At 52.8% G+C, this 25,464-nt stretch overlaps 1 protein-coding gene across 1 annotated transcript; it reads right to left on the reverse strand.

Annotated features, from left to right (window-relative positions):
- Positions 1-618: 618 nt before the first annotated feature.
- Positions 619-20,273, reverse strand: METTL22 (methyltransferase 22, Kin17 lysine). The gene is made up of 11 exons (XM_041750286.1): positions 20,181-20,273; positions 15,814-15,979; positions 14,201-14,554; positions 10,270-10,310; positions 10,036-10,180; positions 7,132-7,203; positions 5,691-5,744; positions 4,746-4,826; positions 4,393-4,495; positions 2,591-2,759; positions 619-730 (listed from the first exon to the last, which is right to left on the reverse strand). Exons 2-11 carry the CDS (start codon positions 15,917-15,919, stop codon positions 695-697), a joined length of 1,161 nt encoding a protein of 386 aa, XP_041606220.1. The 5' UTR covers positions 15,920-15,979; positions 20,181-20,273; the 3' UTR covers positions 619-694.
- Positions 20,274-25,464: the final 5,191 nt, after the last annotated feature.

Genomic DNA, 25,464 nt, shown 5'->3' on the forward strand with positions numbered 1-25,464 from the left:
CAGGGAGCCTGATGTGGGACTCGATCCTGGGATTCCAGGATCACACCCTGGGCCAAAGGCTGGTGCTAAACCACTGAGCCACCCAGGGATCCCCTCCTGTGTCTGTTCTAAGCTCACCCCGGTTTTGGTTATGAGCTAAAACAGAAAAGAAAAGCCTCTTTGCTGGCTCCTGCCACCTCCTCTGAACGGGCCCTCACTCGAGGGATGGGGACGGGGCACACACAGCCGTGGAAGGCAGTGAGGCTCCTGTATTGCATCCTGTGTAGTGTTCCTACTGTAACTGTGGCAACGATGTTAAACAGGTCTGCAAGCAGATAATCGAGGGAGCACTAGATGCTACTGGCCTGGCCCTGGATCCCCTGCCCGCCAGGGAGCTTGAAGTAATCGACTCTAGTGGAATCAAGCTGAGAACACCTGCCGGACACGGTCTCCGTTCTTGAGGTATCTTGGAACATGCAGCACAGAAAACATGCAACTAACTGGACTGGAATTCCAGCCGAGAGCAAGAACATGCTCTGGCTGCTGTTGGGAGGTAGCAACTGACTCCAGAAGACAGTCCTGGGGCATATACACTACATTTGCCCCATTTCTAAAATGATACGACCTCAAACACATTACTTTGTGAGCTTTCAATTTTATTAGAAACGTATTCTGAGAACAGTCGAGAAGTCATGCCTGTGGATGCGATGATGGGTCACATTACCGGTTCCACAAAGATCTTCCAGAGTTCCTGCAGCAAACAGAGAAAGCAGATTCCCGAGGTTTGCGAAGGAGACCTCACTATGTCAGAGGGAAGTAATTAGCAAAGGAGAAGAGTCAAACCACACGTGAACCATGGGCAGCATGCAAGCTCACGCAGGAGTGGGGAGCTGCTTCTGATTGCTGCTCTAGGCCGTTCTTTCTGCCTCACTCTGGGAGAGAAGCTGGATTTATGGGAGTTAAAGCTGGCATCAACCCAAGATGCATCAAGAATGGACCAGATAAATAAAAAAATTAAAAAAAAAAATGTTAAAAAAAATGGATCCCTGGGTGGCGCAGCGGTTTAGCGCCTGCCTTTGGCCCAGGGCGCGATCCTGGAGACCCGGGATCGAATCCCACATCAGGCTCCCAGTGCATGGAGCCTGCTTCTCCCTCTGCCTATGTCTCTGCCTCTCTCTCTCCCTCTCTCTGTGACTATCATAAATAAATAAAAAAATTAAAAAAAAAAATGTTAAAAAAAAAAAAGAATGGACCAGAAGAATGGCAGCGAATCACAATTTTTCCATTTGGGGAGATCTTAGGTGTCACTTCCTGTGACTTCTGCGTTTTATAAGGAGCTGATTTTCCTGGCCATGTGCTGCTCCTCTCGACACGGCAGGTGGAGGAGGTACAAAAACACACCAAGTTCTTAGTGGAAACCTGAGTCCTCGCTGGCAGGAGTAGACTGTTTGCCATCTACAGGGAGGCAGTCCAGGGGCGGCATAGCCATGAACAGAAGGTTGCTCCTCATGCATGGCAACCACACAAATTCAGTGCTGTGCTTGTTTGGGGAACATGACGGGGAACGTGAGAGGGACAGCCCTTGGCCACACCAGCCCTCCCCTCTCCTCAGATCTAGGACTGGTTTCCATAGACCCAGGGAAGGGGTGGTCACAGCTGAGAGGCAAAGGGAACAGGAGCCAGGCATTCCAGACCTTGGGACTTGCAGCTCCTGGTAATTATAAGGGATTTTCTTTCTTTCTTTTTTTTTTTTATATTTTTTAGTGACTTTTTAAAAAGAGATTTATTTATTTATTTATTCACGATAGACAGAGAGAGAGAGAGAGAGAGAGAGAGAGAGGCAGAGACACAGGAGGAGGGAGAAGCAGGCTCCATGCCGGGAGTCCCACGTCTGGGCCAAAGGCAGGTGCTAAACCGCTGAGCCACCTAGGGATCCCCCTATAAGGGATTTTCAAGGGTAATTTTGATTTATCAGATTTTCCCCATGAGCTGGGTTTAAAAATTCTAATAGGAAGTGACGTGGCTGTAAGATTAAGCCCCAGCTCTGCTGTTGCCTGGCAGGGTGACTTCCCGTTGTCTGGCATCCACTGAGGCAGGGGAGGGAGGAGCTTGGCCTGGGACCTGGCCCGAGGACCATTACTAGGATGATTACTCTGAGGCCTAGTTTGATGGCCCCCTGTGCCCAGTCAGAAGGGCCACTGGTCACCTGACAAGCCTGCCCAGTCTGCAAGGCCAGGGTACCTCCCACAGTGGAGATGTGGCCTCTAGCACTGTAGCTTCTGCATCAAGAACCCCACCAAGTGCCCCTCATCCTGACTTCCTGGGTCACCAACCACCTCCTGGGCTCAGCCCTGCTTCCTCTGGGGCCTGAATCGCTCAGAGAGATAGAATGTGCTGTGAAGTCCAAGGTGACAACTGCAGGCCCACCTGCAGACATGGTGACCCCTAAGGTGGAAGACCCCTAAGTGGGGAGACCCCACCACAGCCTTTGGCTGCCAGCTGATCCTCTGCCCGACAGCACCAGGGTGTGGGGCCCACATCTGGAGGACCCTGGGGTCAGCAGTGTCATGCACAGCCACAGTGGCCCGTGTGTAGAGGGGGCCGCACCTACCAGCTGCTGGATGCGCTCATACATGAGGCGCTGTGGGAAGGAGGCCTCCACCGGCTCCACCACAAAGCGCAGCTGGCCATCTGCAAGCCTCTCCAGGCGCTGCAACCACGAGCGGAAGTGGTCATAGGCTTCGCACGTGACGTCCAGGTGTCTGAGTGTGAAGTTCAGCCTGCAAACAAGCAGCCGACACACATGCCTTGCCCTCCTGCTGCCTCCCTGACCTCACTGCCCTCCAGTGGGTTTGCACGGAGCAGCTGTGTACTGAGTACTAGGTGCACTTCCTTCTTGAATCTAGAAAGCCTGGGAGGGGACACAGTAGGCGCTTCCATTTTACAGACACAGACACCAAGGCTCAGAAAGGCAAAGTCGGGTGCTGCAGATACCACTGCCTGAAAGACAGGCCCTGCCCTGAGCTACAAAGCAGAGCAGGAGGTGGATGCAGAGCACTGCCTGCTGGCCTCCCCAGCTTCCTCTGGCACAGAATCTGCACAGAGGGTGCCCACAACCATGCAGACGATGAATGAACAAAGGGCAGGGCCTGAGAGCAGCAGTGGAGAAGGGTGCTGGGAGGTGGTGGGTGGGGTCCTTCGGGACCGGTCCTCCCAGCCTGGCCACATGGCCACTTCTACACCCGAACCTGCAACATGGTTTGACCTGAAATTCAAATTCTTTGCCTCTTCCCTTTTTCTTTCCAAGGTCTCTCACTACAAGAGATTTCCAACAGTGTGATGAACTGTCCCAGCATCAACCACTGCCAGCTCCGGGCCGCTGTGGCCCCACACGTCCAGACCCGATTATTAAAAAGCTAACGCCAGCCATTATGGTGTTTCCTCTAGAAGTACAGCCACATGCATCCCGAAAAGATAAGCCCTTTTCTGCTTCTGTTTCACTTAAAACAAATTCAAGGATAATTCTTTAACATTCCAATATCCAGTCAGGGCCCAACATTTCCTGATTTCTCGAGGCTTCCCTTTGTCTATAAAATCAGCATCCAAGTGAGGTCCGTGTGCTGCCCTTGGTCACCTGTGCCTTGAAGAAGCTGCTTGACATTACCGGGATGAATAACATTGTGATGACCACACCAGGACGGTGCACACACAGACATGAGTGCTTCCAATGGGGTGGATTTCGAGATGCTGGATGCTGGGTGAGTATCGTCGGTTTCATAACTTTTTTTTTTTTTTTAAGATTTTAAGTAATCTCTATACCCAATGTGGGGCTGAACTCACAACCCCAAGATCAGGAGTGACATGCTCTACTGCCTGAGCCAGCCAAGTGCCCCAGTTTTATGGCTTTTGTTACTTATTCCAAAGTGCCTTCAGAAAAGCTGTGCCCTAGCATAAGAACTGGAGAAAACGGTGTAGCACTATGTCTACCACAAAACTGACACTCCCTCAATGGGAGCCCTAATGCTTCAGGATGTTCAAGTGCACGTGTCCCGGGGGAGCTCTGTCTGCATCAGAAGAAGACAGACAGGCCTGGGGCCCTGAGGATACAGGCAGCGTCCAGATGGGACATTCAGAGAGGCCCTCGACAGTGCCGTGGCCAAGTGTCCTGGCTCTGGGCGCTCATCCACTCACAGAGCAGCTGTGCCAGGTTCCCTGCTGCCCCTTAGCCCTCCTCTCTCCACCAGTGAGGGTGGGACGGCAGCACCCAGGCACAGGGCTGGCCGGCAGGTGGCGGGAGGCCATGTGTGAGGGGCGGCACGGAGGGCACATGGCACATGCTCAGTGAGTGACAGGACGACGCTGATGGAACACACCCAGGAGGGGGAGTTTGGCTCTTGGGGGTGCGGAGCTCACCTCTTCTCCACAGACAGAATGGCTGTGCAGGCGTTTTTCAGTTTGTGAGCGAGGCGGGAGAGTGTTTTAAACAGAGCGTCGGTGAGGTCATCGTCATAAAACACTGTGGAGAAAAGAACGGGCACGAGGGGAAAATGTAACCATTAGGGGCATGTGTCCTTCGGAGGACCCCCAGGCCCTGCACTGGGTCTCCAGGAACATGCAGCGACAGCCACGCTCAGACTGGAAAGCTCTCGGGCTGAAAACTGCAAGTGGGTTGCAGGGGCCACCTGGGAGACTGGAGAGGGCTCAGGGGAGGGCTCAGTGTGCTGATGCCCCACCATACTGGCGCTGCTGTAACCAGGAGGTCCTACCTTCAGCCGCGAGCAGGATGGTGGTGTGGCTGTACAGGTCGGAGACGTCCTCCTGAGACCAGCTGAAGGGGACCTCCGGGTCTGTGAAAGAAGAAAGGCCATTTTAGGCACGTTCCTTTCTCTGCAGGCCAGCCCTGAGGCTGAATAAAGAAGCTCCAGGAGAGGAAACAGAGCTGGGGGTAGCTTGGAATGGTGGGCATTGCCAGGTAGGTCTGAATCTTAGCGCCCCAGCCTCAAGCCACAGCTGCCTACGTGGGACCAGGGATCTGCCTCTGCCGCTGAGGGGCAGGCACTGCTGCCCCCACAAACTTGGTGTGTGGCCCTGAGAAAGGTGCTTCACCTCTCTGGGTTTCATTCTGCACCGGAATGGGTGTAGTAACGCTGCCCTCAAGGACTGCTGGGGAGTCAGAGGGCCTACGGGGCTAAGTGCGTGGCAGATGACGGATAGTCAATGAGCCATGATTTTTTCTCGCCTGCCATCTGACAGGAAAAGAAGTTTTTATACAAGGAGTGAGCATGCAGGTCCTAAACAGTGAGTGAACATGCAGGTCCTAAACAGTGAGCGAGCATGCAGGTCCAAAACAGTGAATAATAAATTCAGAAAACTCTCCCCCTCAATCGGCCCTGAAGCCACATGGAGGACTCCTTGCCATGGACAGAAGACACAGCGCTGTGTTGGGAGGCTGCCTCCCAGGCCTGGGCAGGTGTTTAACCCAGAGTGTCAGGCCTCACCTGTAACTCAGGGACTACTGGGCCTACAGTACAGGGACACTGTGAGTCTGAGTGACACAGTACGTGGAGGCTGCCAGCAGCTGTCACCCATCAGCCAAGAGAGTGGAGTGGCTGTGTACTGAGGGACCGCGGCACCAGCCAGGACCCTCTGCTCAGCCCAGGACACAGGGCTGACGGCCTCAAGGTATGACAGGGGGACAGGGAGGTACGCACCTGTGCACAGGTTGTCTTGGAGCCAGTCCAGTTCTTTGACCTTAACTACACTGCCTGCAAAAGCAAAAACAAGCAGAACTCAAAACAGGGAAAAGGGTGACGCTTCCCATTCTGTGCCAAAATCCCTCCACCTCTCCACCAACGTCCTCTCTACATCCCTCCTTTCCTTCAGCATTTCTGAGTGCCAGGTATCAGGTCTGGCACAGAACACAGGGAGTACAGAGGTTTCTGGGGTGTGTCCCTGTCTCTGGGGCCCAGCAGCAGCTGGTCAGCACGCACCAAGGCAGTGTGGTCAGGGTGTGGTTGAGGGGACGTGTCAGGGGCACAGGAGACAGGAGCTCTGTTGTCAGACTGGGGTGTCAGGGGAGGCTTCCAAGAGCGGCTGAGTCCTGTGTGCTCCTCCCCTCCAGCTCTTGTTGACAGGCATTCAGCAAATGTGACAGGGCGTCACACACACAGACCCCTGCTCCATGGAGCGTGTGGCCTAGTGGGCTGCCAGATACGTATCAACCAGTTACACAAACGTCAAAATGCAATGGTTCAAGATGAAATGAGGCTCTGGTAGAGACCCGTGACCTAGTCTGGAGGTCTGGAGGTCTGGGCGGGATGAGGAAGCAACAGGAGGCCTTGCAGCCCTCAGACAGGCTGGAGTGGCAGGAACAAAGGGGTCCTGTGAGGCAGAGGTGATAGATGGCAGGGCCAGGCCCCCACAGGCTATGGGACTGGCAGAGGAGTTCGGAGTCCACTCAGACTGCAACTGGAGACCTCTGAAGGGTCTGAAGCCCGTGGGCTGGAGTGACCTGAGCTGAGTGGGAAGGTGTCCCCCAAGCTGCTTGGAGATGCTCTGGACAGAAGTCCGGTGAGGAGCGGCTGCTGGCATCTATCACATCAACTCATTTCTGCGAGTGGTGCAGAAATCCAACAATCAGGAAGATGGGGGGTGGGGGAATGGTCTGGGCAGAGGGAAGAGCACGTGAAACGAGTGCTCGGATCACTGGACACAGGGCTGGACAATAAGGCTGTCAAGAGAAAAGGAAAAGCAGGCAGGGGTCAGACTAGGAGATTTGGGAGCCAGAGGGAGAGTTTGGACTGCACCCCTGAAGATTTTCTGTGGGGAGTAGAGGGTCTGGCTCACATTTTCAAAAGGTCACTATAGATGCTACAGGGACGATAGCCTGGCTGGATCAGACAAGGAGCTGAGAGATCGGGCGGGGGCCGCTGTGCTGTCTGGGAGGGAGAGCTGAAGCGGGATGCAATAGTGGGCATGGGGAGGAGGGGATGGCTCGAGGACAGAGTCATCGGATACAAAGCTCTGTGTAGCCAGGACCGTGCTCCCTCCATTCATGGGGGTGTCAGGGCAGTGGGCACACCCCAGCTCTCAGTGTCCCACCTGCCAAACACAGACCCCTCTCACCCAGGCAGAAGGGCCGCTGGGCCTCACCTGCAGCAGCAGTCAGGTGGCCATTGAGGGCAATGTTTCGCTGGCACATGGCCAAGAGATCTGCGCCGACATCTGAAATAACAGAAGGGCACGCCATGAAACACCAGCCATCACCACACTCGTCTCCAGGTTCGACAGCCTGACGGCAGAAGGGTGCAAAATGGAAAGTTAAGTTTCTCCATGTGCTGACAGCCAAAATTAAGTATGTTCACCTTAAGGCCCTTTCTAAGGATCTTTCCCTTAAGAGATGATGGTGCTGGTGGGGACGGACTCTGTGCAGTCCAGAGGGAAGTGGTGAGAGCTCCAGTTCTGAGTGTGTGTCAATCAGGTGTGGTGTCTGGATGTGATTCATGGAGATACACAGCAGGTTCCTGCAGGCTGGGGACATGTTCTTGGGAGCATGATTCGCTGTCTCAGCCATCTGTGTCTCCTGAGCCACTGCTGCTCTGATGAGCTGGTGCTTCCCTTCATTTCAGCAGAGCCGAGACTCTGTATACTGCATCCCTGATAAAGTGCGGGGTCTGGGCATTTTACCAAAATCTGATTTTCACTTAGGAGAATGTATGTGTGGCAGGTACAGAACGTTGTGTAAGTGACATCTGGCTGGCCTACTATAGCTGTGGATGCCCCGACCCCGTCCTGCCACCCCCTGAGGACTCTCCATTCCAGGGAACCTGTAGAGCCTGACTGGGGGCGGGGAGTTCCCTGCTCACCAAAGGGACACACCTATTCCTTTCCCAGGGCCACTGGGGAAAGAATATTGGTGGTGTGTGCCTGACAGTAGCTTGTAAGTCTTTATGGGAGTTTTTGTCCAAACAGATCTTCTGTGGGATTCTAACACATAAAACATACAAGAGAGGAGCACCTCTGGCCAAGTGGCAGTGGGAGACCAGAGCCCTGGAGCTGCCCCCAAATTATCCCTTTGCTGGCCCCTCCCTATGCTTCATGGAAAACAGTCTGAACCACGGGGGCCCTGCCCACCCATAGTGTGAGCAGCTGTGTGTATGACCTGGGGCCAGCCACCTGACCTTACTCTTACTTAGTCTGCTCATCTGGACAATGGATGGGGACAGGTGCCCTGGCTACTGCCCGGGGTCACTGTGAAGTTATGAGTGGGCACTGAAGCACGTGCAAGGCTTTGCTAACAATAATGTGCCATCTAGATCCAAGCTCCCTTCTTTGTGCCAGGAAACCTCCCTCTCAAAGATAAGACAATTTGATTCTGTGCTGCTGCTGGGCACCAGGCACAGGGTAAAGCTCTTGGGTGTTGCATGATAACATGACTCTGGGAAGTACTTGTTGACAATTTATGTGAACCTTGACATGAAGTGGAACCGGGGGCCTGCCCTGTACACTCCTGGCCAGTGGCTAATGCGGAGTATCTGGAAAGTGTGCCGGCATCATAGGTGATCCCTAGCTTCCCTTTCCTGTCTCAGAAGCAAAAGACGTGTGCCATGGGGATGGGAACTAGGAATCAAGGAAGTGCAAACCAGAGCAGCAGATGTCCCCTTTCTGCCTAGCAGACACTGAAGCTTTAAAGTGCAGGGACACTTACCTGATGAGATCCTACCCTCTTACGAACTGGTACACTCCTTGGGAAAAAGCTGAAAAAGCGCATGGGCCAGTGGGGTGTAGTTGGGAGCACTGTGTCCGCATCAAATTGCTGGTTTCATCAGTGAACTATGGTACATGAGATGCCATCACTGAGGGGAGGAGAAGAGGGGTCTATGGCACTTTCTGTACCATTTTAGCAGTTTCTATGTGTGCCTAGTACTGTTTCAAAATAAAAAACTGAGAAAGAAATCACTTGGCAATATGTATCAAAAGCTTAAAAAGGGTCACACCTGCTTCACACCTAGTCTGAGGATCATCGCACAATGGTGCACCTGACAATGTTGCAAAAAGAAAAACAAAAACTCCAAAGCACATGGGAACAACCAAAAATGCCCAAACACAGGAAAATGGTTAAACATAGAGATGAGATAGTACCTGGTCATTAAAAGTCATACTTATAAAAAATTTCTGATGACTCTGAAAAACGCTCTCAAAGAAATGTTTTTCCACGTTTTTGGCAACATACAGCAATGAATACACAATCTGATTTCAGCTACTATTTGGGAGTATACACACTCAAAGAAAAAGAGGAAAAATGATTAAAAACCGTACACAAACAGTGAAAGTAATGGTTCTAAAGTTCCTGGGGGACAGCGACTCTGTTATTCACTCCTGGATCTCTTGCATCTAGGACTGTGTTTGGCATAGAGTGGGCGCTGAATAAATTGCATACTGCTGAACAAATCTGGGGATTGTAAAAGTATGAGTCAATTTGATTTCCCATCCTACAAGTTTCCACTAAGAGCAGGCACAATTTCTTGGGGCGCCTGGGTGTCTCAGTTAAGCGACTGCCTTCAGCTTAGGTCATGATTGTGGGGTCCTGAGATCAAGTCCCACATTGGGCTCCCAGCTCAGCGGGAGCCTGCTTCTCCCTCTCCTCACCCACTCATGCTCTCTCTCACTCTTTCTCTCTCAAATAAATAAAATCTTAAAAAAAAAAAAAAAGTAGGCACGATGTCTATAACTGGGAAGAAAATGTAAGCCTGTTTTCAAGCCTATAAGAGGAGTATTCATCCTGGTTTTCTGAGCCACCCGTGCTTTCACGGGGTGTGAGAGGTGGTGTCAGCAGGACAGCGATGTCTCCTTCCGTGTAAGTGCTCCTGCACCTGCGGGCGCGCTGGGCCATCCTGCTGTTATTGAGAAAACAACACAGGAGAGAACCAGCGGAATGGGATGGCAAAATCAACCACACCCAAGGCCCAATTTCCAGCTGGTCCGCCTCACTTTCTGACACAGTCAGGACACGCCCTGTGAAGGGACTGCTCCCCTTAGCCTGGGATGGCAGCCTACCTGTACAGTAAACGGTACGTGCCACGGTGGCCGCGATGATGCTGGCCAGCCCCGTGCCCGCCCCAAGCTCCAGCACGGTGCGTCCTTGGAAGAGGTCCCGTTGGAACAAGATGTAGTCTGCCAGGAGCAGGGCACCCCGCCACACCTGGGGGCGAGATGGACAAGGAATGACAGCCGACGTGAGGCTCTGAGGAGACCCTTTGGGGCCACAGGAAGTGGATAGGACCTACCCACCTGCTTGCCAACATCTTCCAGGGGGGTGGCCATGGTGTGCTCTGGACAGGATGGAAACCAAAAGAGAAAGGGCCACCATGAAAATGGGGACAGATAGGACACAAGATAGACGAGGTACATGGCCATCTGCAAACATGGCCTGATGAGCGCTGGCCTTGGGCGTTCTGTAGGGAGGCAGGAACACGGGCCATGCAACAGTCGGGAGAGTACAGTGGGTGAGCAGCACTCCCAGGCCAGGCACGGAGGCTCGCCTGGATAACAGGGAAGCTCTGCCCCACAGCCCGAAGACCAGGGTCACTGCACGTCCTGGCCCAATCCAGCCAAACACACACACCCCGCCCTCCACCCTACTATGTCCCGTGACTGGGCACTATAGTCCCAGCGTATTTGTGCTGTCTGGGTCGGCTCTATGTTGACAAGACTCACAGTGCATTCCAAGTATTTCTTCTGCTTAGAACCACACCAGATGTTAGCAAAGTAAGCTGGAATTTATGTCCTTTCTTAGGTGAACTATGGTAAGAAGCATTCTCAAGCACAAAACATATTAAGACAAAATCTGATGGTGGTGTGGGGGGCAGGGGAGAGAACAGAAATATGAGACCAAACAGAAAAAGGAACGTGGCAAACATCCTTGCTGTTAAATAAGAATTAGCCCTGGTATTTTTAAGCAAGATGGCGATGGCTATCAAATTAAAACATGCCCAACATGCGCACGGTGGGGTAGCTTCGTGTCCTTGTCAGAGTTGCCCAGATCAGACCACGTGCTTGTGACAAATAGGAGAAGGGGTCGAGGGCAGAGGAGAACTGCAGGGTCAGAAGGAGCACGGGTGGTGCTGTGCACACTCTGTCTGTGAGGGTCTGCCCTACGAGGAGAGGGGGGCAGCCTGCATGCCCTTGTTTTTGGACCCCTGAGCTCTCAAATACCAGCATCTCACAGAGTCCTGTTTAAAGCTGAGTGGGGGGCAGCCCCCGTGGTGCAGCGGTTTGGTGCCGCCTGCAGCCTGGGGTATGATCCTGGAGACCCGGGATGGAGTCCCACATTGGGCTCCCTGCATGGAACCTGCTTCTCCCTCTCCCTCTGCCTGTGTCTCTGCCTCTCTCTCTGTGTCTATGAATAAATAAATAAAATCTTTAAAAATAAAGCTGAGTGGGGTCCAGAACAGAAGGAAACCTGTCTGTCTGGTGCTCAACGGAAGCAGTAGCTATCTGTCCCCAGGTTAGAGGGGAGAAACCCGCCATGTGTAGTCTTCCTGGGCACCTGGGCCCCTGCTCTGCAGGCTTCTCCATGATAAATCTGACCCAAGATTTCTGCCCTGCATGGAGACTTAAAATCTGATCCTTAAATAGAAGATGACTGAGGCATTGTCCACCAGCATCTTGGCTGGACTGGATATTGGTGGCTGGGAAGAGGTCACTTTTAGTACAATATACTCCCTTCAGGATTTCTGGTTCCTTTTTTTTTTTTTTTTTTAATTTTTTTTTATTATTTATTTATGATAGTCATACAGAGAGAGAGAGAGGCAGAGACATAGGCAGAGGGAGAAGCAGGCTCCATGCACCGGAAGCCCGATGTGAGATTCGATCCCGGGTCTCCAGGATCGCGCCCTGGGCCAAAGGCAGGCGCCAAACCGCTGCGCCACCCAGGGATCCCGGATTTCTGGTTCCTAAAGCCCAACACGTACCTGTCTACCTGGTTTGAAAGTGGAATAAAAACATGTCCACCAACAACAGAGTTTACTCACTAAACACTTAGTGGAGAGATGTCCCCCAGCCAGGCCTGGGGCCAGGCAGGCTGTACCTGATGGGTCACAGCAGCCCTGTGAAATAGCTACCACCGCTTCGACTTACAAATGAAGATACTGAAGCTGAGGCATTTGTAGAAGTTATAGGGAAAGCACTTTTTCTCTGAGTTGAGCACCAAGCCAAATGCTCTGTGAATAACCTGTCATTTAATCCTCAAAACCACCAGTGAAGCAGGCTTGAGTATTACCTCACAGGTGAGGAAATGAGGCTGACGGAGGTGGTGCAGGTGGCCTGTGGGCAGAGCTGGGAAGTGGCAGGTGTAGAGTGGGACCTGAAAGGGTGTCCAGGGAGCACTGGGGGTGGGGAGGACCTGCCTGTCGTGGTGAAGGCTCCTGCAGCAGAGAGCAGGCAGTGAAGAGGCTTCCCCAGGGTCCTTGCTTCTCCAGCCCTGCTCCAGACCCTCAGTGTCGGCTGCCCCGGCCTGCCCCTTCCCCAGTCTCTGCACCCCACCATGCCGCATCCCCTGGATGAGCCTCCTCCCAGCCTCAGGTTATACCTGTGAGAGACCAGGCTTAGCAAACTGGGTGAGGAAGATTGTTTAAGAGTCTGGTCTGTACCCTGCTCCCATCAGGATAGGGTCTTTGGACCTGCAGGGACCCCACTCTCTCTCAGCCAGTATCTTGTCTCCTCACTTAGAGCAGACCCCAGGGACTAAAGCTGACAGCAGATCACACTGACTGAATAGCTACTATGTGCCGGGCACTGTGCTAAAGCTCTATGGGAGCCATCTCTTTGTTCTTTATAACTGGAAGTAGTTATACCTATTTTATAGACAAGGAAACTGAGTCCTGAGTGATTAAGGGACTTACCCAATTCACTGAGTCAAGGGAAGAGGCATAGGACTCAGAATCTGAGTTCCGGCCCTGCCTCTTTCTCTTCTGTTTGGGTCTCAGTTTCTTTCTTTTCTCCAGGAAATGATCATAATTTATTTTGAACCTTGGATCTATGGATTCCTAGAAGGTCCATGGAAAACCTTTATAGGGTTTTTGACAATTCTCTCAAATGATCTGGAAAAAAACATCTTCCTCCCCTCTGGGTTTTGTTTTCTTACAGCAGACTCCATGCCTAACATGGGGCTTGAACCCACCCAAGACCTGAGCTGAGATCCAGGGTCAGACACTCAATCGGCTGAGCCACCCAGGCGCCCCTCCCCTCTGGGTGTTTTTTAATCGGCTCCTTAGATGGGTCCATAACCTGCAAACAATGGCCTGGTCTGTGGGGTCAGAGGAAAACGGTTGGTCAGATGTCTGACCAACAGACATCTGCTTGGGGTCGGCTCTGTACCAGGCCTGGTACAGGCACATACTGGGCGTTATTTACCGAATGATGGCCAGAGGGCAGTATTCTGTACCCCAGTTTATGGGTGCAAACACAGGACAGGCTCTGTGGGTCAAAGGTCACCTGGCTCCTGAGGGGTGGAGTGGGTCGAAGGACAGCTCTGCAGGGCGCCAGAGTCCAAGATCTGGTCCCTCACATCACACCTTCCAGCGGGGATGGTACAACCGGGGTTATCCCTGGAGCTTGAGCATTTAATTGCCCCTCGGCTCCCTCAGGCCGGGCAGGAGTGACAGCATGCTGAAGGAAGGGCCTCAGCACGAGGTCTGTGATATGGACAGGCCAGGAACCTGGCCATACCCTGGCCCTCTGCTGTGGGACTTTGTTCTTAGCCTGCAGGAAGGTCAGGAAGGTAAATTCCCAGGACGCCGAACACACACACACACCAGAGGCCAAGCCCTCGGTATAGAATACCCAAGTCTGCCATTCCCTGCTCAGCGAAGCTAATCAAGTGAAGGCTGAGAGTGAAAAGAGTCATCATGCCCCCTCCACCTCCCCGCCCCAGGACAGAACGTTCCAATGGTCTGATCACGTGACATACAAACATAGGCTGCGGTGTCAGGCAAACCCGGGTGCAAATCGCCACTCTGCCACTGACTGGCTGCGTGACCTGGGGCATGTTCCTCAACCTCTCTGAGCTGCAGCTCCTGCCTCTGAAATGGGGACGCTCATCCCTGGAAAGGCCGTGAGGAAGAGAGGTAATCCATGAAAGACACAGAGTAGGGTTCTGGAGTGAGTTCCGCACCAACCCCAATGGAATGGCCTAGAACACAGCCTGCCTATACTTACTTACCTATTCTGATGATATCGTGGGGGCTGCTCTCTTGTGCTTCGTCTGCCAGGGGGTCATCTTCCTCCTGCGTTAGAATCGTGGGATGTACCTTGTCTCTTGGAAGCCCTGCTGGTTCGGGGTCTGTAGCAGCCCGGGGTCTCCTCTTGACGTCCAAATCCCCGTCCTCGTCCAGCTGAGCTCCCACACCCTCCTGGCCAGTGTCAATCCTGCAGCCACTCCCCAGAGGGGTCTTGGCACTGCCTGACCCATGTGGGGGCGTGTCCTCGGCGGGAACCGTGCCATGACTGCCGCCCTCTGCCCCTGAGTCTGTCTGAGAGTCTCGGTTCCACAGAAGCTTGAACTGGGACAGGAAAACTGAAAGGCAAGACGAACACGATATCTCCGGGCTGTCTCCTCCCTGCAGAAAATCCGGATCTCCACCGGGACAGAGTTCTAAAGGCCAGGCATAGTAATGCCCACAGAAAAAGCCCGTTTGACTCAGCCGAGAAGCTGGGGCCACTCACCGAGAGCAGCTAGCATTTGACAAGCATCTATAGAGAAAGTGCTCGGCCTCCATCACCCTAACCCTTCCTGCGCTATGAAGACAGTGGTGCCAGCTCCACCCTATGAACGTGGACACAGAGGCTTGGGGGGATGAAAGGAGCTGACGAGGCCACACGGCTTCTGACACGGCCAAGGTAAGACATAGACCCAGCCCAGAGGACAGGACAAGGACACCATGCCGCCTCCCCCATCTGTGGCTGGAAAGTTACTGGGACAAGTATGTGTTCCAGACAGGTGGGCTGGAGGTGGGGGTGCAAGGGATCGAGGCGATAGACCTGGGCTGCAGTCCCCCTCTCCCCTGGCTATCTGACCCAGGCTGGGCTATGATCCATCCATGAATCTCAGGCTCCTGAATTCAGGGCCCAGACTGGGACATGAGGAAAAGAGGAGTATTAATCACATCACAACAAGTGGAAACAGGGTGTCAAAGCTGGGGAGGGTGGCCGGGGGGGGGGGCCTGTGTGAGGAGACATGTGGAGTCAGGGCTGGAAGGGAAGAAGTGCATGCAGTGTGTGAGGAACAGAACAGAGCACAGAAAAGCAAGTGTGAACACACTGGGTCAGCCTGGGCTCACAGGCCAGGGTGAAGAGTCCAATTTTATTCTAATAGCAAGAGGGAGACACCGGAGGGTCTCAATCAGGGTGCTGATGTGAGTCACATTTCTAAAAGATCCCCTTGGATGCTGGGGAGATGAGTAGGGGTAAGGTGTGCAGAGCAGAGCCAGGGAGCCCTGGTGGGAGGAGCTGGAGGCATCCAGCCAAGTGACAGAGGGGCCTGAATTGGGGTGGGGCAAGAGGAGCCCAAACTGGGCAACAGGCTCCCCAAGGGCAGGGCTTGGCTTGTTCCCTTCTCACTCCGAGCAGGTCCTGCCCACCACTGCCACCCACTTCCCTGCACCCTGCACAGAGTAGGTGCTCAGGAAAGCACAGGTGTTTACTCAATCCAACAAGAGTAGCCGCTGAACAATGTAAACTTGCTAATCTTTTCCCCCCAAAGAAGAGTATGAGAAAGTAGAAAACAAAACAGATCCACAGGGTGCTGGGCCCCTCTACACACTTGCAGGACCTTACCAGGCTGCCCCATGCCATTCAGCCGCACCATGAGGTGCCTGTGGTTTGGGGTGTAGAGGTGGACATCTGAGAGCACAGTGTCACTTCTGAACGTGACCTCGTCCATGGCTGGGGTAGGGGCCAGCTACCATGGCCGGGCTCCACGTTAATCATGGGACAGCAGCACCTGGAAGGCAAGATCAAGTCCTCAGGACAGCAGGTCCCAAAGGGGAGCAGTGTAAATACTCCCCAACCCGGTAGTAAATAACTTTCTCTGGGGGAAGATGCTTCCCTTTTCTGATTCTCTCAATTATTCCTAAAGGAGAAAGTCTCGGAGGCTTTGCAAGGGAAAATAATCCACCTAGAATTGTGTTATTCTGTTTACAGTGTGTTCAGTTTCACAGGAGTCTTTTATTTATGGTAAAGGATCCAAATTTCCATTTATACTGATAAAGTTTTCCTTCACTTTTAATTTTTTCCTACTTTTTGCATTTGACAATTTTCAAAGAGACAAGAAAGTTGAGGGCATAACATAATAAACTGTTATATAAACACTGCTTAGATCCAGTGGTCATCAACACCTTGTCATATGGAGTCAATTGATCTGTCTACCTGGGTTTTTGCTCCCTTGAACCAAAAGGAAATTCTAGACACCACATTTTATCTCTAAATTTCTCTACAGTTTCTCTCTCACTTTTTAAATATTTTGTTTATTTATTTGAGAGACACAGAGAGAATGAGAGAGAGAGCATGAGTGGGGTGAGGGGCAGAGAGAGAAGCAGACTCCTACCGAGCAGGGAGCCCGATGCAGGACTCCATCCTGGAACTCCCAGATCATGACCTGAGCCGGAGGCAGACGCTAAACCGACTGAGCCCAGGTGCCCCATACTGTCTTTCTCTTAAGACATGCTGTCATATAACCACAAGATCAGTAGCAGATCTAAGATAACCTAAGATTTCTTTGTACCATTTAAAACCCCAACCCGGTCCATAGCCAACTTTCTCCATTTCTCATGCTTTTATAGCTGGCTTTTCCTAAAACAGTATTCAATCACAATTTGCGCTTTGCATTTAGTTATTTCTCCTTTAGGTTTTTTTTTTTTTTTTTTAATTCTAGAAGTTGACTTCAACTGCCCAAATACCCTTGTTACTCTAAAGTATTCTTTTTTTTTTTTTAAATAAGATTTTACTTATTTATTTGACGGGGGGGGGGGAGAGTGAGCGAGCACAAGCAGGGGGAGCAGCAGAGGGAGAAGGAGAAGTAGACTCCATGCCAAGCAGGGAGCCTGACATGGAGCTTGATCCCGGGACCCTGGAACCATGACCCAAGCTGAACGCAGACACCCAACCGACTTAGCCACCCAGGTGCCCCTAAAGTATTCTTTTTAAATTAGAAAGAGAGTGAGCCACCGAGCAGAGATTCGAAGATAAAGCAGCCAAGGGAATCACTGTACCGGTGAGGTACAGATGTGAGAGATTATGCAGGTGACACAGCCAACAACGGCTGCGGAAACTACCTCTGAGGCAAAGGGGTCAAAACAGGAAGGCTCCCTTTGCAACCAAACGTCTGCCTCACTGCACGGCAGCGACACGCAGCCATGGGCTGGGATGCTGGCGGAGTGGGTGTAAACCCGTCTCTGAATCGTCGCCATGTGACCTGGGGGACATCACTTCACCTCTCTGGACCTGTTTCTTCACCTCTAGGCTATATTCTCACCTTGCAGGGTGCCCAGGGCATAAAGAACTGAGCAGTCTGTGGCCCCACAGCAGTTGTTAACTCCTTGTCTTGGGCTGGTTTCAGGCGCGTTTGGCCCAAACCTGCTGCTAACCCCTGACCCTTTCTACAGGAGCTCTTCCTACCTGGGTAGGTGCATGCACAAGCCGTGTGTCCTAGGCATGGCACGAAACCTCTGGGGCCTGTATTTCTTCAATTGGAAAGTGGGATTACGATAACCTGGGCTGTCCTCACAGTCTGAGTGCACCTAATTAGAGTTCCTACCTTTAAGGATGTGCCATGGGGAAGCCAAAGGTGTCCCCCGACAAAAAATTTTTGTGGAAATTTTTTGTGCTGATCCCTTGTTAAATCAGCCTCCATATTGGCTTTCTCACTTGACACCAGAAGCTGGCACAAAGTAAGTGGGTTGAGAAGTGCTGCTGTGAATCTAGTAAAATGATGTAGGATTTCACAGCGCCAGTGAAAGTGATGGAGGAGAAATGCTCCTTCCTCAGGCAAAAGCCCTCAACCAATGTGGTCTGGAACAGTTAGGCTGGATCCAAAGACAGGAATAAATGTCTTAAGGTAGATGTGGCTCTCCCAGGGCTGAAAGATATCCTGAAGACTTCCACATACAGTTTTGGAAGAAGAAGAAGAAAAAAAAGATCCTCTGTGACGACGCTCTGAAAGTGAAACACAACCAAAGGACACTTGCTGTTCCTTGCTATAGTGCAATTTCGTTGGAAAAATCACATCCTACGAAGGAGCATAATATTATAATTCGACACTAACTCTTCTTAAACATAGACAAAAAAAAAAATCAAACTCAAATTCTTCATTTCTGGTTGAATTTTTAGTTTTAAAACTCAAACTACCCGGGCTTCCCGGAAATGTACCTTACGACTGAGAACCAGGAAGTGGGATCCCTTTAGAGGGCTTCTCCTAGGACCAGTTATCTGGGAATAGTAGTGTCTTGTACCTACCTGCCCCCCCCCGCCCCCCGCCTGTGTGAAGATTAAATGAGACCATCGGTTTTAGGGTTCAGGACAGAGTTAAACCGCCAACAAGTAACGACACTAAGTGTCAATCGTTGCAGCAATAGTAATTACTAGGGATGCCTGGGTGGCTTAGGGGTTGGGCTCCTGCCTTTGGCCCAGGGCACGATCCTGGAGTCCCGGGATCGAGTCCCACATCTGGCTCCCTGCGTGGAGCCTGCATCTCCCTCTGCTTGTGTCTCTGCCTTTCTCTGTGTCTCTCATGAATAAACAAAAATTAAAAAAAAAAAGTAATTACTATTGGAGAGTGTGCTGGAGGATGGAAAAAGGCAAGAGCCAGTGTTTCTACTTAGGAACAGCTGACTCAGAGTCTCTGGGAATGCTACAGTTGGATGGCTTCAGTCCGGGCGCCTCCCTGGAGAGGGGGGGAATGGACACCCAGCCTGCAGATGGGCCTCCCTGGGGCTGAGGCTCATCCCGCAGCAGCTCGCCTCTCCAAGGGTGTCGGGGGCCAGGCTCATCCTTTTTCCCCTCGGGCCCCCCAGTCAGGGTCTCCTATTTGTGGATTAGAAGACCTCCCGGCCTCCCAGGCTTTCCCTTTGCCAGGTGTCAGTCAACTCAAGCATTCACCAACGGGGCCCTGAGCGCACTTCTGCGACGGGCTAACGCGGGGCGGGGCTAACACGGGGCGGGGCTAAGGCGGGGCAGGTGCTGCCGCGGGGCGGGGCTGACGCGGGACGGGGGGGGGGGGGCTAAGGCGGGGCAGGTGCTAGAGCGGCGCAGGTGCTACCGCGGGAACGGGGTGACGCGGCCCAGGTGCTGCCGCGGGGCGGGGCTAAGGCGGGGCAGGTGCAGACGCGGGGGGGGGCTGACACTGCGCAGGTGCTAGAGCGGGGCGGGGGCTAAGGCAGGGCAGGTGCTGCCGCGGGGCGGGGCTGCCGCGGGGCGGGGCTAAGGCGGGGCGGGTGCAGACGCGGTGGGGGCTGACACTGCGCAGGTGCTAGAGCGGGGCGGGGGCTAAGGCAGGGCAGGTGCTGCCGCGGGGCGGGGCTAAGGCGGGGAGGAGCTGCCGCGGGGCAGGTACTGCCGCGGGGCGGGGCTGCCGCGGGGAACGGGCTGACGCGGGGCGGGGGCTAACACGGGGCAGGTACTGCCGCGGGGCGGGGCTAAGGCGGGGCGGGTGCTGCCGCGGGGCGGGGCTAAGGCGGGGCGGGTGCTGCCGCGGGGCGGGAGCTAACGCCCGGCAGGTGCTGCTGCGGGGCGGGGCTAAGGCGGGGCAGGTGCTGCCGCGGGGCGGGGCTGCCGCGGGGAACGGGCTGCGGCCGGGCAGGTGCGAGGGGAGGTCGGGGCGCCGGAGGGACGGCGGCCCGGGGCGCGGGAGCCCTGCGCAGACTCGGCGCCCGGAGTCGGGGGCTGCAGGGACCCCTTCCCGTCTCGCCGCCTCCCTCAGTGCCGCCCACAGGGCAGTCCCTCTCCGGCCTCGCCCTCCCGTCTTGGTCCGCGACCCGGGGGCGGCCTGGACCCCCCGACGGAAACCTGCAAGGCGGCGCGGCCCCGTCTCCCACCGGCCCGGGTCGGCAGGGGACAGCGAGGCCGAGTGGGGGCTGGCGTCAGGGCCAGGCCGCGGCCAGGAGGCTCCCTCCACCGTCCCCATCCCGCTGCCTGTCCCGGGAGCTTACCCGCCGCGGGCTGCAGGAGGGAGTCCAGCCGAGGCCTCTCCCCGCCGGGCTCAGGCGGCGGCCATTGTAGGCGGTCTGCGCAGGCGCGGCCACACCCCCTCCGCCGCGGCCACGCCCCCGCCGCCGCCGCGCCGTGGCCACGCCCACCTGCCGGAGCCGCGCGGGGGGCGGGGCCGGGTACCCTCCGTTGACCTGCAGCCCTGGGACCTGGGTCCCTAGTACTTTGTGCCTTTCGCTATTCACAAGGCCTGGCACAGACTGACCTGCATGTCGGGCCACGAGGATCCTACTGTAGACTATGGGGCAGGGGCTAGGCCACTTTGGGGTCACCTCTTCCAGGAAGCCTTCCTGGATTCCCCCTCCTCCAGCTCTCTCCATCAGAGCACCTGTGACTCTGGTTGTCAAGACCTGTTTACCCGTCTCCCCCACTAGGTTTTGAATGCGTTGGGGAGAGAAAAAGCTGCTGGTTCACATGTGCAACCCATGCTGGGCTTCTCTGATTCGGAAAGGGGAAACACAATAGTGCTGGGAAAGCAGTTAGCATCATCCTTGGCATGCTGCGAGCACCCAGGAAATGGCAACTGTACTTGCACGTGATTTATTTTGGGGGGAGGAGAAGCTTTAATTTTTATTTTTTTAAAATTTATACTTAGACGTGATTTATTTTGGGGGGGAGAAGCTTTAATTTTTATTTTTTAAAAATTTATTTTTATTTTCTTGTCATGGTAAGTGTACTCTCTCATCCTCCTCCTCCCCCCACCTCCCCTCTGGTAGCCATCGGTTTGTTATCTATCGTTAACAGTCTGTTTCTGGGGTTGTCTCTCTCTGCTTTTCCTTCACTTGTGTGTTTTGTTTCTGAAATGCTGCCCATGAGTGAGATCATAGGGTATTTATCTTTCTCTGACTTAATTTCACTCGGCATCACACTCTGTAGCTCCATCCGTGTCATTGCAAATGGCAAGATTTCATTCTTTTCTCTGGCTGCGTGATATTCCACTTTGTGTCTGTGCCACATCTCTACCCATTCATCAGTCGATGGACCCTTGGGCTGCTTCCGGATCTTGGCTGTTGCAAATAATGCTGCTAGAAGCAGGTGTGTGTGTGTGTGTGTGTGTGTGTGTGTGTGTATCCCTTTGAAGGAGTATTCTTGTATTCCTTGGGTAAATACCCAGGAGTGCTCTTGCTGGATGATAGGGGAGTTCTGTTTAATTTTTTGAGGACCCTCTGCACTGTTTTCCACAGTGGCTGCACCAGTTTGTGTTCCCACCAGCCATGCACGAGGGTCCCTTTTTCTCCATGTCCTCGCCAACACCTGTTGGTTTTTGTATTGTTGATTTTATCCATTTTTTAAAAAAGATTTTATTTATTTTTGAGAGACACAGAGAGAGAGAGAGAGAGAGAGAGGCAGAGACACAGGCAGAGGGAGAAGCAGGCTCCATGCAGGGAGCCCGACAGGTTCAATCCCGGGTCTCCAGGATCATGCCCTGGGCCGAAGGTGGCGCTAAACTGCTGAGCCACCCGGGCTGCCCGATTTTATCCATTCTGACAGGTGTGAGGTGATATCTCATTGTGGTTTTGATTTGCGTGTCCCTGATGCCAAGTCATCACCCCGAGCATCTTGTCGTGTGTCTGTTGGCCATCTGTATGTCCTCTTTGGAAAAATGTCTGTTCGTGTCCTCTGCCCATTTTTTTGACTTGGATTATTTGGTTTTTGGGTGCTGAGTTTTACAAGTTCGTTATCTATTTTGGATCCTAACCCCTTCTCAGCTATATCATTTGCAAATATGTTCTTCCATTCTGTAGGCTGCCTTTTAGATTTGTTGATTGTTCCATTTGCTGTGTAGAAGCTTTTTGTTTTGATCAAGTCCCACTAGTTTCTTTTTGCTTTTGCTTCCCTTGCAGAAATAAGTGAGACACATCTAGAAAGAAGTTGCTAGGGCGGATGTTGAAGTTAACTGCCTGCGTTCTCTTCCAGGATTTTTATGATTTCAGGTCTCACACTTAGGTCTTTAATCCATTCTGAATTTATTTTTGCGTGAGGTGTAAGAAAGTGGTCCAGTTTCATTCTTTTTGCACGTGGCTGACCAGTTTTCTTACCAGAACTGTGGGAGAATAAATTCTTGTCAACAGCCCTGGGTGAATCTCTTCTTCATCCTTCCAGGCCCTGGGAATGTGAGCCATGAAACTGTATTAATGTCCTACGGCTGCTGTAACAAGTTACCACAAATGGGATGGCTTAAGTCAACACGAGTTTATTCTCCCACAGTCCTGGAGGCCAGAAGTTCGAAATCAAGTGTCACCGGCCCTGTACTCTCCAGAGACTCTGTATTAGTCGGTTCAAGCTGCCATAACAGAACACCATGGACATCGTGGCTTAAACAGCAGACCTTTACTTCCTCACAGTTTAGGGGGCTGGGAATTCCACGCCGGAGGTGCCAGCGTGGTCGGGTTCTGGTGAGAGCTCTCCCCTTGGGTTGCAGGCAGCTGCCTTCTCTGCGTTGTCACCTGGCTTCTGCTTCGTGTGTACAAGGAGAGAGGGAGCAGGTTCCCTGGTGCCCCTTCTTACAAGGATGCTAATTCTCCGCAGTCAGGCTCCAACCTTAGGACCTCATTGAACCTTACCTACTTCCTTAGAGGCTCGGTCTTCAAATATGTCCTCACTGGGGGGTCGGGGCCTCAACATATGAATTTGTGGGGACACAAACATTGGTTCCACACTACCTCCAGAGGCAAGGAGGAAGCTTCTGGTGGCTCTCAGCAGTCCTTGGCTTATGGATGCATTATTCCAATTTCTGCCTCTGTGTATGTATGTGTTTAAATTGCCTTTTCAGGGCGCCTGGGTGGCTCAGCCTGCTAAGCCTCTGGGCTCAGGTCATGATCTCAGGGTCCTGGGATCAAGCCCCACATCAGGCCCCTGCTCAGTGGGAAGCCTGCTTCTCCCTTTCCCTCCATCCCCTTCTCTCTCTCTCAAATAAGTAAATAAATAAAATATTTTAAAGAAATAAATAAATTGCCTTTTTGTGAGGGTACCGGTTACTGTATTAGGGTTCACTTTATTACATCTGCAAAAACCCTATCTCCAAATAAGGTTGTGTTCAGGTACAGGGTTAGAACTGAAACATATCTTTTGCGGAGACACCGTTCAGCCCACAATAGAAAGCATCTTGGAAGGGATGCTCCGGACCCAGCTCTTCAGCCCCCTGCTTTGTGAGTACTGCCCCCCCTTCTGCACCCAGCCTCTTGGTCCTCCCAGCTGAGGCTCCCAGACAACCTAGAACAGAAGCTAGCCACGGTGCCCTGCCTGAATTCCTGACCCACAGAATCCATGAACATAACAAAAGAGTTACTGTTTATGCCACTTTGTCCTGAGGTCCTGAGGTCCTTTGCTACTGGAGAGGAGCCTATCAGAATAAAGGGGGAGGAGAGCCAGCCCTTCTTTGCAGAGCTCTGCAGGTGTTGGGAGAGGTCTCTCCCTATTCCACCACTCAGTTATTTACAAGCCACTCTGCTGTCCCCTTCGTGTTCAGTTCCTCCATCCACACGACCACCCCTGAGGCTCAGAGAGGCCCAGTGCCTTCCTGGGAGTCACCCAGCTTCTGCGTGGCGGAGCTGGCAGGCCGTCTCCCAGATGTCCGAGCTGGCCTGCTGGATGACGCCTCCGTGAAAGGCCCTTTCCTGCATGCCTCCTCCCTCCAGTGGCTCTCCCAAGGCTTGGCGACCCCAGGGTTACAGTGCTAGCTCACACTCGCCGGCGTGTACATTACCCCCGCCGCCTGGGCTAATGACAAATCATGTATGCGACAGAGGACGGCGGACGCACTGCCAGATGTGTGATGAGAAGCCAGCCTGCAGGAAATTGCCGTCAGGTGATTATGACTGGCTGGGGCATCCAGAGCAGCCCCCTTGCCAAAGGTGCTGTGTTTACCGAATGCTTCATGTGTTTTCTCAGTCAGCGCTGGAAGATTATGTCCTCCGAGGGAGAGCTCTTCCCCTAGGCGATTATAACTCTGCCCCCTGGCTTCCGCCCGCTTCTAACAACACCTGCTGCAAATGCGCAGCGATCATCGCCTGGCTCTCTGGTTCCGGGTTCTGGGCCCGGAGGCACCAAGCTGACCTGCCTGCTCGCCAGCGCTGGGTTTGAATCCTCAGTGGGGCCGCTGGCCAGTCCTTTCCACTTGGAATCTCGGGGAACGTTCCACATGCTAGGTGGTCGGGCACGTTAGTACTTCCCTAGAACTTAACATTCGAATTTCTCCAGAATTGAAATCATACCTATCTTGAAGTGTTGTTTTGAGAATGAATAAAAGAAATAGAACATGAGGAAGGTGCCAGGCATGACTCTTCTGCCCCCTTGGGGTGATCTAATAGCATCCGTTGCATTTTGAAGAATCCCTGAATTTCACTAATTTTACCAAGTCACGTTGTTAGATTAAAAAAAAAAAAAGCACATTGCAGGACCATACAAAGTGTATAAATATCAGTTATATAAGAAAAAATGCTCACCAACTATTACATGGTTTTGTTTTTCTAGGACGCACACAGCTGATGTAAATGCTCAGAGGTCTGGAAAGATGTCTTCAGATTGATGTAGCGGTTTGTTCTTGGGTGAAGATAGGATGGGGGCAGGTTCGGGAGGATTTCTAGCCTTGGAATTCCAGCCTCCAGAACTTTGGGAAGGAAATCTCCATGGCTTATGAACCACTCTGTCTTTGGCGTGCTGTTACAGCAGCCCCAATGAGCGGGTGTACGGATCTGTGGATTTAGTGTATTCACGGGGCCGTCCCGCTGTCACCAGCATCTCATCCCAGAATGTGTTCATCACCCCAGAAATAAACTGTGAAACCATGAGCATTCACTCCTAGTTGCCCTCTTCCCTGGCAGCCCCTAATCTGCTTTCTGGCTATGGGTTTGCCTGTTTGGGGTATTTCATAGAAATGGAATCTTACAATAGGTACTCTTTTGTGTCTGGCTTCTTTAACCGAGCATATTTTCAAAGTTAATCCGTGTTGTAGCTTGGCTCACTGCTTCATTCCTCTTTAACGGCAAAATAACATTTCATTAGACGGATAGACCACATTTTGTTTGTGCCTTCGCTGGTCGATAGGCATTTGGTTGTTTCTACTTCTTGGCCATTATGAATAAAGGCGCTATGAATACGCATGTAAAGTTTTTATATGGACATAAATTTTCCTTTCTCTTGGCTGCATACTGAGGAGTGGAGCTGCTGGCTCCAATGGTAATGCTATATTTAACTTTTTGAGGGACAGCCAGCCCGTTTTCCAAA

The sequence above is a fragment of the Vulpes lagopus genome, chromosome 3 (genome assembly GCF_018345385.1).
Source record: "Vulpes lagopus strain Blue_001 chromosome 3, ASM1834538v1, whole genome shotgun sequence".
Classification (NCBI taxonomy): Eukaryota; Metazoa; Chordata; class Mammalia; order Carnivora; family Canidae; genus Vulpes; species Vulpes lagopus.